This window comes from Felis catus, chromosome B3 (assembly GCF_018350175.1).
Source record: "Felis catus isolate Fca126 chromosome B3, F.catus_Fca126_mat1.0, whole genome shotgun sequence".
Classification (NCBI taxonomy): Eukaryota; Metazoa; Chordata; class Mammalia; order Carnivora; family Felidae; genus Felis; species Felis catus.
The window spans coordinates 51,715,673-51,729,317 of NC_058373.1; the positions used below are offsets into that span (position 1 = coordinate 51,715,673).

Here is a 13,645-nt window from a genome sequence, read left to right on the forward strand (position 1 = left end):
GTGGCCTTATAAAAATGTGAAATTTAGACACAGACACACATGCACACGGGGAGAATGCCATGTAAAAATGAAGACTGAGATTGGGGTGAGCAGCAGAATCCAATGAATGTCAAAGACTGTAAGCAAACCACTGGGATATAGGAGAGAGGCCTGGAACAGTCTCTCTCCCAGCTTCTGGAAGGAACCAACTCTGCCAACACTTAGATCAAAGACTTCTAGCCTCCAGATCATACAGCACATTACAGTTTAAGCCATGCTATTTGTGGTGCTTTATTAGTGCAATCTCAGCAAATGAATACTTGTCGTCTTTCCCTTCTACCTTTATCATTGTCTCCCTGATTAGAATATAAGCTCCTTGAGGTCAGAGATTTTATCTGTGTTGTTCACTCACAAGTGAACATGTAAAACAGTGTCTGGCACATAATAGCTCTCAATATTTGTTGCAAAAAGTGATACAAATGTTTTGGAAGAGAGGGATTTTTCACATTAAATTGGGCATTGTTTTTATTTGAGACAAACTACATGAAAATGTTCCCAATTATAAAGTGATAATTGAGAACTTCGTTAACTTCAAATATACAATGACATCTGGCAACTCTTTGGGAGGAAGGAATCCTAAATCCTGGAAAGTTGTAACTATTGCTAGTTTCCATACTTCACTAATGACACAGTGCTTGGAACTGTGAATATATGTGATTAAAGTAAGGGAGGTCAGCCATCTGGGTTTCCTTGGCTTTTAAGCCTACTCTTTTTCTGAATGAGGTAAAGTCAAGTCAAGGGTAGAGAATCCTTCTCCTCTTCCTCATCTCCACTACCTTTCTTTTACTGTGGCCCCCAAAATTTGGGTGGTTGAATGCACGTGTTTAGGAATTAGAAGACAATAATTCTAGTTTTTTGTCTCTCTGTCAAAAAAAAAAAAAAGTCTCATCTATGAGACCCTTTTTAAAGCTTTTTCTCAATATAGGGGAAGAAAAAGTTTTCCTCAACCCTTTTGGAGTCCCTAGCTGTGTATAAAAATTAAACTGACAAAGACCAATTAAGAGGAGAAGTGACATATGTATTTATGTTGTTTTCTGTGACACAGGAGCATTGACCCAAAGAAATGGCAAAACCTATTTGCTTTTACGGTAGGTTGAACAAAGAGAAGCAATTGTGGAAAAGTGACTAAACTCTGTGGGGAGGCGAATGGTAGGTAAGAATTACTTTAACAAAGGTTTGTTGGTGCAGAATTCTCTTGGTCTCAGCTTCTCCTTGATGATAAGAATGTTACTTTCCTCCTGGTATAGGGAGGACATCTTTCCTATAGGAATTTCATGTCCTTCTTTTAAGAAAAAGAATGTTTTTCTTGTATTTGCTGTTTTTCAAGCGCTCTGAACTCAAAATAGTTGGTATGCCAAAGCAGCATACCCTGGGGTGTATGCCGTAAACTCCTTCATCAACATTTCTCAACAGTCCTGAGAGGTAAGTATTATCCGAGGATGAGGAAACAGAGTGGTTACCACCTTACACAAGGCATGAAGAATTTATAAGAGGTAGAATTCAAGCCTCCTAAATCTCAATCCAGTGCCCTTCCTGTTGTACTGGTCATAGCTACACATTTTCCCTTTTTGTGTCTGGACAAACAAAGGGTGGGACCCCAAAACATGAAAGAGATGTGATTTTAAAATTGGAAGGAACAGAGAATTCTGTGGGTCTTTGGATTCTGTAGCCATTACCTATGGCATCTCTGAGGGGATTGTGAACAGTGAGTAAGGGAAAGACAAGCTTGAATTCCAGGGAGTGAGGACTGGCCCTAAGCCCTCCCCCCACATATCAATGGTCTTCCTTCACATACACATGCTGGATACACACCGGGGCCAGCCTTGAGACATGGTCTTGATAGAACCCATCTCAGATTGCCGGGACAGGCATTTCAGAATTCAAAGAAATAAGATGAGAATAATAAGAGGCTGGGATTAAAAAAATATGGAGATTAGTCAGCCAGGAGTGAAAGTGGGGGTGCAGAGCAGGTAGAAGGTGAAGACAGTATGGGCACAGGGGGTTGGGGGTGGGGAAAGACGACATTCTTGGGCTTGATGTGCAAGAATAACAGTGAGCAGACTGAATGGCACTCCTGAGACTCCTTTGACCTTTTGATACAGAGTTAATTTGCAGTATGGACTTTGTACAAAAGCCCCTGCAATCTTCAGGTGGCATCCGGATAGCTTCTGGTGGCACCATGGAACGGATAATCACCAGGGGCAACAGGACTGGGTCGGAAAGGCAGTGGCACCTTGGCAAACACATAGACTTAGCAGAGGTAGGCACCTGGGCTGCCCCCCTGGGGGCATCTTGTTTCAAGAAACGATGCCCGGGCTGATGCCCGATTGTTAGGGTGATTTCGGTGATCATCTATCCCAGATTACTGGTCCTCACTGTCCAGCTCCCAGTTCGCTGCTCCTAACAGGATCTTCTGTGAGTTCTAGGTTGTTCTGTGGACTTCGAAGAAGTCTCCTCCCAAATCGTTTCTCTAAAATTGCCTGGAAGGATAGGAAAAGCATCTGGAGACTCCTAGTCGTTTACCTGGACACACGCAGTGACACCAGCTATCGCCGCCCCTCTCGGTGGCTGGGCCATTCTGCACCGCCCAGGGCTCGCTGTAGGGGAGAAGGGACGTCCGGAGTGCCACGCGCCCCCGGGGCAGGTGTGCCGCGAAACAGTGGCCGGGGCGGGCTTCCGGGCCTCGGCGGCGCTGGCTAGCAGGGCAAGGATGCTCGGAGCCGGCAGCCGAGGGGAGGCAGCGTGAGCCGGAGAGAGCCCTGAGCAGCCGCTGTGGCAGCGCCGGAGCGCAGCCTCCTCCCGCTCCCACAATGCACAGGGCGGCGGCGGCGGCGGCGGCGGCGGCGGCAGCGGCAGCATCACCGGCCGCCCAGGGGGCTGCGGCTGCGACCCCGAGGACCCCGGGCACGCGGAGCGCTCGCGCCTGCTCGTGGCGAGCCCGGGAGTGATGGCGAGGTCTCCGCGGGCCGCCCGCGCCTGAGGCGCCCCGCCCCGCCCCGCCCGCCGCTGCCCGCCCCGCCCGGCCCGGCCCTGCCCCGCGCGCAGCCGGCGGCTGCCTGGGCGCTTCCTAGTTGGCGCGGGCGGCCGCCCAGGCGAGGTGCGGCCTCCGCTCAGGCGGGGGGCGTCGGCGCCGCGGGGCCCCGCCATGGCAGCGTCCGAGCTCTACACAAAGGTGAGGCGCCGCGGGGAGGGGGCCGCGCGGCCCGGCACCGCCCGCTGTGGGGCTAGGGAGGGGCGGGGGCGCGGGGGCCGGCGCGGCTGCACCACCCCTTCCCGATCATTTCAAAACCCCCGGCCCGGCCCGCCTGCCGCAGAGGCGCCTTCCTCTTTCGGGCGCTCGGGGCGCAGGCCTGCCTTGGGGGTCTCTCTGGCCCCTGCCACGCTTCCTGGGCTGGGTGCTCAGCGGGTTTCTGATTGGAAAGGGGGGGCCGCCGCCAGGATTGCCCTGCCCGCCGGTTTGGTTTCGGAAAACGCCTGGTTGCGGGAGATGCTTGATCGGGTGGATCAGATGGTCCCTCCCTTGGGGACAGGCGCTTAAAATAACGTCTTGTGTTGGTATGCGGTGCCACTTCTACCGCCAGCCAGCCTTTCTGTGAGATTATTTGGAGTCCTGCAAACACGGTCGCCAGTCGATTTTTCACCCCTGAAGCCGGGTTTCACATTGCTTCCCTGGGGGTGGTGAGCCCTTGAAGATGCAGCCGGATAAATGCGAGATGATTCATGGGCTCGGATGCTCGGCTCTCATTTGTCCCTGGGAGTTTGCTACCTACGTGAATCCCTTAGAGCCTTGTTATGTTCCATGGCTTCACCATCCTCTGGGGCGAGCCTTAAGGAAAGTGGCAGCCTTTTCTTTCTTACACTGACATCAGTATTCTCCGGGTCTGGTAATTTATGAATGGCATATTTTGGAAAACTGCCCCTTTGAACACTTATGAAAATTTGTCTTGGGCGGTGTGGTGCTTTGTGAATGTATGTAGTCATGGCATTTTATACTATAACTCCAGTGTACGTAGGTGTTTTGCTAACTGTTAATTACCCTTAATTCCAGTTAACAGAATTGCCTTAACTTTTCAAGTTCACGTTTGTGGCAGAATCTCCATTTAGGATCTTAGAATCATTGCTTCCAAATGTGATGCAAAGTAAACCCAGGACCCAAGTTGCAGCATGTTACAGAAGGAGTCTGAACCCACCATCAAGAGACCTGGATTCTGGCCCAGGCCATTTCACTTACGGTGTGACCTTGGGCAAGTCACTTAACTTCTTTTGTTTGGTTGTCTCATATCTGCAAATGGAGTTAATTACACCTGCCCGGCATCTCTTACAAGGCTGTTGTGAGATCAGACCTAGTAATAGATGGGAAAGCTTTTGCAGCCTGTGAATTTCTCAACAAATAGGAGGTATATGATTAATTTCTTCAACCATGAAATGAGGAGTTTGCTTGAAACACTCTTTAGGTCCCTTTTTTTTTCCCAGCCATCCATTTAAAGACTTCACAGTAGGAACTTCTCTCTAAACCTGGTAATTTTCTTAGGCATTGTAGGCCTCTAATGTATGAATGAATGCAATTAGGAACTGATTCGGTTACTTTATTAATAAACATTGATCCAGTGCTAACTATGTGCCAGGTACTGCTCTAAGTGCTTTACAAATAATAACTCGTTTATTCCTCATAATGAACGTATGAGGGTAGGTACTGAGAAGTGCCATGAAGAGATACAGGTCTGTAAACATTCCTTAGTTCCTTTGTATAGCCCTCTACTCTTCACTGTGGTGAGGAGTCCATCAGTGAGCTGCCTAATTGTGGGCTGCTTAACTAGAGACTGGATAATAAATTGATCTTGGTGTTAAATCAGCTTTTTTTCTCCCAAGATAATTTTGAAGAAAAAAAAAAGTTTTTAAATACTGTGATTTTTAAATTGCAAGGATTTGAGTTTTGGTCATAGCTTCATCACACACTGTTAAAATTTGGCTTTTAGGCATTGTAAAGACAGACTGGTTTAGACATCAAAAGTGAGTTGAACTTAAATTGCCTTCTAAATACATTTATGCCTAAGTATAATCTCCTCACTTGGCTATTTGTTGGCTAATTCTTTTTGTGAATGGACCTTAGCTTAATGGTGGGCCAGAATATTTATTGAGCACCTCTTGGGTGCCAGGTACTTTATTTAATATTGAGAGGTTCTAACAGTGAACAAGACACAGCCCTTTCCCGCACAGGGCTCACAGTCTGTTTCCTATATTCTTGACCTACTTTGAATATCCAGGAGCATAAATAACCTGTTGTTACCTCCATAGCAGGGAGACAGCTGGTGTGGTATTTATTAGTAGAAATTAGGGAATGGGTTGGGACGTGGGGAAGGTTGGATGATTCTAGAGATAGAAGCTTGGGTAGTGATTATTAGAGGAAGAGGGAAATCATTAGAGGTTAAATCAATGGATAAACACAAGGATTTTTCCCTCACAGAGGATTATAGGGAAGGAAGTTCTGGAGTAGATTATAAGGAAAGATGTATTAGTGACATGCCATAATTATGGTATTCAACATAGTGGTTAAATCTGAAAAGTGCCCTTTTAAAAAATGTCATTCAGAGTTTAAAGGCAGATTTTGATATGTGATACATATCAGCTCGCATAACAGTGAAAGGCAAGAGATCATTCAGTTTATTCTTTGTAGCTAAAATGATAATGGTTTTCTCATAGTAAGTTATCAGGGCTTCCATTTTGTAAATTTTTCCAGCAGCATGAACATTTTAAGGACAATAGCTAGATTCCCAGGATATAACATTTCTGGAAACTAACATTTTGGTTAAAATGTTTTTATTTTATTTTATTTTTAAGTTTATTCTGAGAGAGAGAGAGAGAGAGAGAGAGAGAGAGAGAGAGAGAGAGAGAGAAAGCACAGGGGCAGGGGCAGAGAGAGAGAGAAGGAGAGAGAATCCCAAGCAGGCTTCTCTGGCAGCACAGAGCCCGACTCAGGGCTCTAGCCCACAACCCATGAGATCATGACCTGAGCCAAAATCAAGAGTCAGATGCTTAACTGACTGAGCCACCCAGGCACCCCTGTTTGTTGGTTTTTAAAATAAAGGCTTTATTGACATATAATTTACATACCATGCAACTCCCAATTTAAAGTGTACGATTCTTTTTCTTAATTTTTTTAATGTTTGTTTATTTTTTGAGAGAGTAAGCGAGCAGGGGAGGGGCCAAGAGAGAGGCAGACACAGAATCCAAAGCAGGTGCCAGGTTCTGAGCTGTCAGCACAGAACCCACATGGGGTTTGAACTCACAAATGGTGAGATCATGACCTGAGCTGAAGCCGGATGCTTAACCGACTGAGCCACCCAGGTGCCCCTAACGTGTACATTTCTTAAATAATTAAACATTAAAAAAACCCCAAAAACCAAAAAGCTTTCACGTTCTCTCTCTCAAAATAAATAAATAAACATTAAAAAAAAATAAAGTTTACAATTCAGGGGCCGCCTGGGTGGCTCAGTCGGTTGAGCATCCGACTCTTGATTTCTGCTCAGGTCATAATTGCAGGGTCATGGGATGGAGCCCTGCATCACGCTCTGTGGAGCCTGATTAAAATTCTCTCTCTCCTTCTGCCCCTCTTGTGTGTTTGTGTGTGTGTACTCTCTCTCAAAAAAATAATTCAGAGATATTTAGTATAATCACAGTCGTGGGTCAGTTTGTGTTTAGATCCACCTGGCTTGTTCCCAAAAGAATTAAAGGTGGCTATGATATCTCATTGCTTTCTGATTTTGAAAATATTTGCTAGTCTGGACTTGCCAGTGGATATTTGAATCATAATGTCACCCATAGATGCTTTCAGTAACTTCGAAGGATTCAGCATTCGTGGAGCAGAGTTTATTAATTAGGCCTGGATAGATCACCAGCAGCAGTAAAATGTCATGGTAGTCCTCCTCACATGAGCTTCCCAAACATCATGGATAAGGCCATAAATGCCCTAGAATGCCCAAGATTACCTGAAGTCGTTTAATTAGGAGTCCCATTGTGTATCAGGATGCTGAGTTTTGTAACAGTACAAAAACTAAAGCCCCTACTAGAGAAGCAACATAAACTTTCCTAGATGAAACTACAATTTAGGCCAATAGATTGTATATCTGTAATCTTCCTTTCCCACTATATTTCTTCATACCTACTGAAGCCACATGGCCTAGATTTTTTTCTGGGATAGTTCCTGTTTTATATTCTATGCCATTTTCCCCCTACCATCAATCCTGGAAATTCTAATATTTGGGTGTTGAAATTACATTTCTCAGACTACTTTCAGCATCTTAAAGCAGGACAGAAACCTCATGTCTCATCATGTGCCTGATAGAGGATTTAGCAAATACATTCGATTTCCTCAAGTATCCTGTCCTGCCTCTTCCATCTATATTTCCTCCCGATGTCTCTAATGGCAGGGAAACAGACTCTAAATGATAGTTTGAGATGATTAGTTCACTTGTAGGAATGGAGCAGGGTACAAAGAAGTGGTTAAACAAGTAAGCACATTTCCAGGCATGTTGAACAGGATGAGTAATAGAGTGGAGAGCTGGGAGCCAGGGAAACCAAAAAAAAAAAAAAATAAATAAAAAACCCACCAAAAAAAACCATTGTAGGAAACAAAATAGGAAGTGATGAAGCTCTGGTAGACTGAGGCACAGGCAAAAGTTATGTGAGAAAAGGACAAAGCTGAGAGGCAGGTCTCTGTGATGGATTAGGCACAGGAAGGGAAGGAGAGGGAACAGCATAAGTTAACACCAGTAGCTCTAGATTTGGAAACTGGAAATTAATTCCTATTATGTCATGGAGTTTTGCAGACTCCGTGTAACCTGTAAGCTACTAAGAAATACTTCTTCAGACTGCTTGATCACAGCAGAAAGCTCATGATTTCCTCTTGAAATTTGTTACTGTCTCTTGAAGTGTGAAAGTTTGGTGTATTGCCCAGTGGCTAAAAGAGTACAAAGGAGTTCTCATTTTAATGAGAGTTGCTACTGCCAGATGAACATTTCAAATCTGGTGCTTTTAGCAGTTCAAAGTAGGGGAATACTGGAGGAAGGTCTATGAATGGGGTTCCTGGGATTTAACCATTACCTCCAAAGGGTTGGGGCAGGGTGGAGGTGCACTATAAGAAAGTGTGGGAGAGGACAGGCAAACCCTCTTTCCTTACATCCTGTCTCTGAAGGTAATATAGCTTCTTAGTTTTTTACTTTATAATGGATTTTGCCTCCATAGGGAGAATGTAGGGGCACATGGCCCACTGGATGATAGAGTTTGATGTATTCGTCTCTACTTAGGCAATTCCTAATGAAGTATAAGGTCTTGTGAAAAGTTGAGACTCCTAGCCAGGAGTTTCTATGTAATAAGGCCTGGACCTCGGTAAAGTATCATGTGGGCAACCCCACTCCTCCCATTCCACCCGACTGACAGGTCTCTTTCCCACAGAGTCGTCCCAGACTTTGTCCATTTGTCTCCCTGGGGAGTTTGTCCTCTCCTTTCCTTCCAGCACCTGCCTCTCTGTCTCTCTTTCCAACAACTTTAGTGAGGTATAATTTATATGTAATAAAATTCACTCATTTTGAATGTACAGTTTAGTGAGTTTGACAGATATGTTCTGTCATGTAACCACTACCACAAACAAGATATAGAACATTTTCATCATCCTCAAAAGTTCCTTGTGCTAAGCTTCTTTTCTTCCCCAGTTAATTCTTTGTGGCTAAAAGGATAATTTTTTAAATGAACTCCTATTTACTGGAGTTGTGCTTGCCCAGTGGGGCAGCAGGAAGAGTTGTTTGTTTTCAAAATGTATGTTATGGTTTCACGTTAGCCCAACCAATAGAGAGATACTTAGTCTAGAGGCCTGAACTGAGGTGTCACTTCTGTGAAGTTTCATTCACAGTGGGAGGTGGGAGTGGATCGGAAAGGATTTTAGGTGATTTATTTAATTTTTCCTTCACACACTTACCCCTTTACCTTTATTGATAGGGTCTGCCTTTGATGCCTTGGGTCCTTAGGTCCTTAGTGTGCTAAAATGCCCGTTGGTCACTTTTGCCTTTTAACAGTTGTCCTGTTCCATCTACCTTGGTTGTAATGTCAGTCTGGGTTTGTGGTGATACAGATTTTTAAACTGCAGAAACTTATCCCTGGCTTCTTCATGCCTCGGACCTTCTCCATTTCTTTTCTAAGCCCTCCTCAGCTGGAAGTCTCCTAAACCAGCAGCCATTAGTATTAAACAGCTCCTTGTACCACAGAGGCTTTTTGCCAGTTGTGGAACTTGGGGATGGTGCGATTACGTTTTGACTTAAAAATAAAGACTCCAAACTTGGTTGAAATCAAGGGAGAAGTACATTGTCCACTTCATGAGGACAATCTGTGTTCATGAGGACCATCTGTCTACCTCCTTTGGCCTGATGTGCTGCTGTGCTGTGAACATGTTGTTGTGTTCACAGTGCTGAACTGGAGGGAGGCCGGGCACTAAAAAGACAAGTTTTGTTTCTCCTTAGTCACTCATACAGAAACTTGCATTTTCCTGGCCAGGAATCCTGTGTGTATGTTTGGGGTTTCTACTTCTTTGTAAAAACACACGGAAACTAGAGGAGTTTCAGAATGGGAGAAGTAAAATGATTATGGCAAGAAAGAAGGTAGATTAGAAAGGCACAACTCCTTAACTCAGAAAGGTGAAGGTGGAAAATGATGAAGTATTTAACATCAAGAATAACAAGTTTTATAACATCAAATCTCAGGGATTCTTGTTAGATCTTGAAATAAATAAATATGTTATTTAAAATGAATTTCTGCTTGGGGGTGCCTGGGTAACAGTCAGTTAAGCATCCGACTTCGGCTCAGGTCATGGTCTCATGGTTTGTGGGTTTGGGTCCCATGTTGAGCTCTGTGCTGACACCTCGTAGCCTGGAGCCTGCTTTGGATTCTGTGTCTCCCTCTCTCTCTGCCTCTCCCCTGCTCTCATTCTGTCTCTCTCTTTCTCAAAAATAAACATTGTAAAATGAATTTCTGCTTTAAACATTATGTTTACATTTATGAAACTTATTACCTCAAGTTATGATGGCAGCTAGTATGTAGTAGATAAATAAAAAGGGTCTGGATAATTCATACATCATAGTTCTGAGATACTGACTTAACAAACATCTCTTTGACAGTGTTAAACAGTTTACCAGCCAGAGCTGTTTTAGTTGGAAGTAACAGAAACATGACTCAAAGCCAAAAAGGATTTTATTTGCTTCTATGACCTGAACACCCAGGTCCATGGATTCAAAGCTAGAATGTGGTCTCTTGGGCTCTCTGTCACTGACTTTCATGTCAGATTATGCTGTCTACCATTGGTTTCATCCACATGACAGCTCTTTTCATGATGAAAAAGATGGTCAGTGGCACCTGCCGACCACATGATCTTCCAGCTCTGGGCCTGGAGGAAGAGAGTCTGGTAGAAGAATCCTGGTTGCCCTTGCTAGGGGTCATGTGCCCTCTCATTCCACTCTGCTGTGTAGGCAGTGGAGGAAAAATACTATGTGTAGTCAAGTCCTGCTCATCTCAGGCCAGGCAGAGGATAAGATCTCATGATGAATAGCTCTGCTCACATCTGGTGGCTGAAAACTGTTGCCCATCATAAAGAATAGTCAGTGTCTGCTATGAATAAGTCACCAAAAATGACAAAGCGATTTAATTCTGCCCCTACCCTTCTGGTCTTTAAGCAGAAGAATGGGAGGATTTTGCATGGACAGAAGACATTGTATATCTTTCCCTAGAGAATCATTTGAATTAAAAAAAAAAAGAAAAAAGAGCCATGGAGAATCCATATAAGCAAATGTTACTGAAATCCTATCAGGGATTGAAGATTTGAAAAGTATTTTTCATTCAGTCTTAATTAGGGGGTTATGAACCCTATGTCACCTTTCCTTCTGATCTCTTTCTGTCCTTTTTACTCAGCATTTTATTTCCCCTCATTTTCTTCATTTTTTTTGCTTGAATACATGATCTCTTCCCTCATTTTCAGCAATGAATACATTGTAAAATTTATTATTCCCCTTTGATTGTCTAAATCATCCTGTATGCATCTTCAATGTTCTTTTTATGCTCTCTTGCCTTCCATTCTGTCACCTACAAGTGTTATCTGTCTACGTCGACAGATGTCCTCTGTCATCTTGATCCCCCTACTCCTTTATTTTATCTATTCATCCTAGTGCTCTCTTGTGCTTTGTTATAATCAAATACACACACACACACACACACACACACACACACACACACACTCCCCAAAAAGGGAATAAAACAAATTCTTATGAAGTAAATTGTTATTCAGTAACTAATTAGATTGTGGAGGGTGCTTCATTTCCTCAAATCCTTGTACTTCTGCTTTGTTACCATTCTCTGAACCTGACATCACAATAGAAAGTAATTTCTCATGAGTTTACGTAAGTTTTTTTTTCTGTGTATGGGGGTGTCTATGTGTTTTAAACAATTAAACACTTTTGTGTTAGACTAGTTTTTAGTCTAGACTGCACTAGTGAGAACTTAGTTTTTCATTTTGCCCTACTGAAGTATATACAATAAGATGACCAGCTGTTTCTTTAAGGATACCATCTTACTTTAAAACATTGTTGTAACAGTAGTTTTAAAACTTTATTCAGAATTGGTCTCTTTGTGTTCAAGCTGAGAAAAATCTTACTTCTTATTTGACAAGTGTCATGGTCATGCTGGGAGCAGAAGTCCTGGAGATGTTTCATAAAATCAGGAGATGTGTATTTTAATAAGGAATTTGGGTCAAAATGTGGATTCAGTATTTATCAATTCAGAATAAATAGATAGGTATTATCTATCTCTTTAGGTATATATCTATATCTTTTTATAGTAGTGAAAAGCCGCTAGCCACTAGAGCTAATATTGCATTTTCACCCACCCTTCCTGTTTATACTCATTTTTTTCATCTTAGACCAAAATTTCTCAACCTCTGCCCTATTGTCATAGAAGGCTAGATAATCCTTCCTTTCGGCAGGCTTGTCCTGTGTATTATATGTTTAGCCAAATCCCTAACCTTTATCTGCTAGAGCCAGTAACATCCCCCACCCCCAGTTGTGACAACCAGACTTTATTATCTACAGACATTGCCAAATATCCCATGGGGGGGGCCAAATCCCTCTCCCTACTACCCTCATTTGAGAACCTCTGCCCTAGACCTTAAGGCTTAAACTAGGGTAAGAAAAAGTGGGAAAGAGTTAAAAACAGAAGCAGAGATTTATTGGAAAAACTGTTAAAAAATAACTTTTCAGTAGTTTCTTTTTTGCTTATAGAAATGATACATCATGAACAATTTGGAAAATACAAAAACATATGAAGGAAGAAAATTAAAAATAAACTAATACCATCCAGAAATAATCATTGCCAATTAGTAATTTGCTTCCTTAAGTCTTTCATCTGTATGTATGTATGTATGTATGTATGTATGTATTTTTTAATGTTTATTCTTGAGAGAGAGAGAGAGCATGAGCAAGTGAGGGGCAGAGAGAGGGAGAGACAAAATCTGAAGTAGGCTCCAGGATCTGAGCTGTCAGCACAGAGCCTGACTGGGGGCTTGGACCCACGAACCGCGAGATCATGACCTGAGCCGGTCAGATGCTTAACCGACCGAGCCACCCAGGCACCCCTCATCTGTATTCATAATGTAGTTTTTATGATGTTTTAAATGTAATATGTATTGTGAAAAGTTTTTTATGATTAAATATTCATTAAGAATGTTTTTAGTGACTGCATAATTTTCCATCATCTGCATGTACCATAATTTATTTACTGCTTGGCCTTTTCACTATTATAAGACAGGGACTATGGTGAGCATCTATGTACATAAATCTTTGAATTAGTCAGTTTTAGTCAATTTTATATTCCACGTCTCCCTGATAAGTGTTATCATTTACATTTATGCAGGGTAGTGTATTCACATTTATTTCATTTTAAAAATAGCACTTTCTATGTACATTGCTTCAGGGCTAGGATGACCAGATGTCCCACTTATGTGAGATGCTTTTTGCCATCCAGTGCCTTTATTGTGTTTTGAGAAATCCTCTTAGATTGAAGTACATAAATTTATTTCAAAAACTTAACCTTTTAGAAATCTAAACTATTTGCTTTTTCTGACCATTTTCCTCATTGTTGCCCTTATTCATTGTTTCTCTTTGATCTTGGGGGAATCTGGGCCAGACAGAATTATTGAATTAGAAAGTATTAAAACAACCATGAAGCTTTTGTCCTTAGAGTACAAACAATATAATATTAACTTGAAAATTACCTGAAAATATGTTACCATCTTATTATAAACAACATGTCCTCCTGATTAGAACAATTATTTGTCTGGAGTGGTCTGGAACAATTATTTGTTTTCAGTGGATACTCAAGAACCTGAGAGATCTTCAGCACCTGCTTTAAAACAAATAGAATGGAAGTGCCTGGATGGCTCAGTCAGTTGAACATCCAACTCTTGATTGTGGCCCAGGTTATGATCCCAGAGTCGTGGGATTGAGCCCGAGAGTGGAGCCTACTTAAGATTCTCTCTCTCTCTCTCTCTCTCTCTCTCTCTCTCTCTCTCTCTCTC

At 42.8% G+C, this 13,645-nt stretch overlaps 1 protein-coding gene across 8 annotated transcripts in view; it reads left to right on the forward strand.

The window, feature by feature from the left end:
• The first annotated feature begins 3,066 nt into the window (after window positions 1-3,066).
• Window positions 3,067-13,645, forward strand: part of MYO5A (myosin VA) — a 193,767-nt gene continuing 183,188 nt past the window's right edge. For all 8 annotated transcript variants that reach the window (XM_023255339.2, XM_023255342.2, XM_023255343.2 and 5 more), the window contains exon 1: window positions 3,067-3,211. In XM_023255339.2, the coding sequence (XP_023111107.1) occupies window positions 3,185-3,211 (27 nt within the window). In that variant the 5' untranslated portion in view covers window positions 3,067-3,184. The remainder of the gene's footprint in view (window positions 3,212-13,645) is intronic.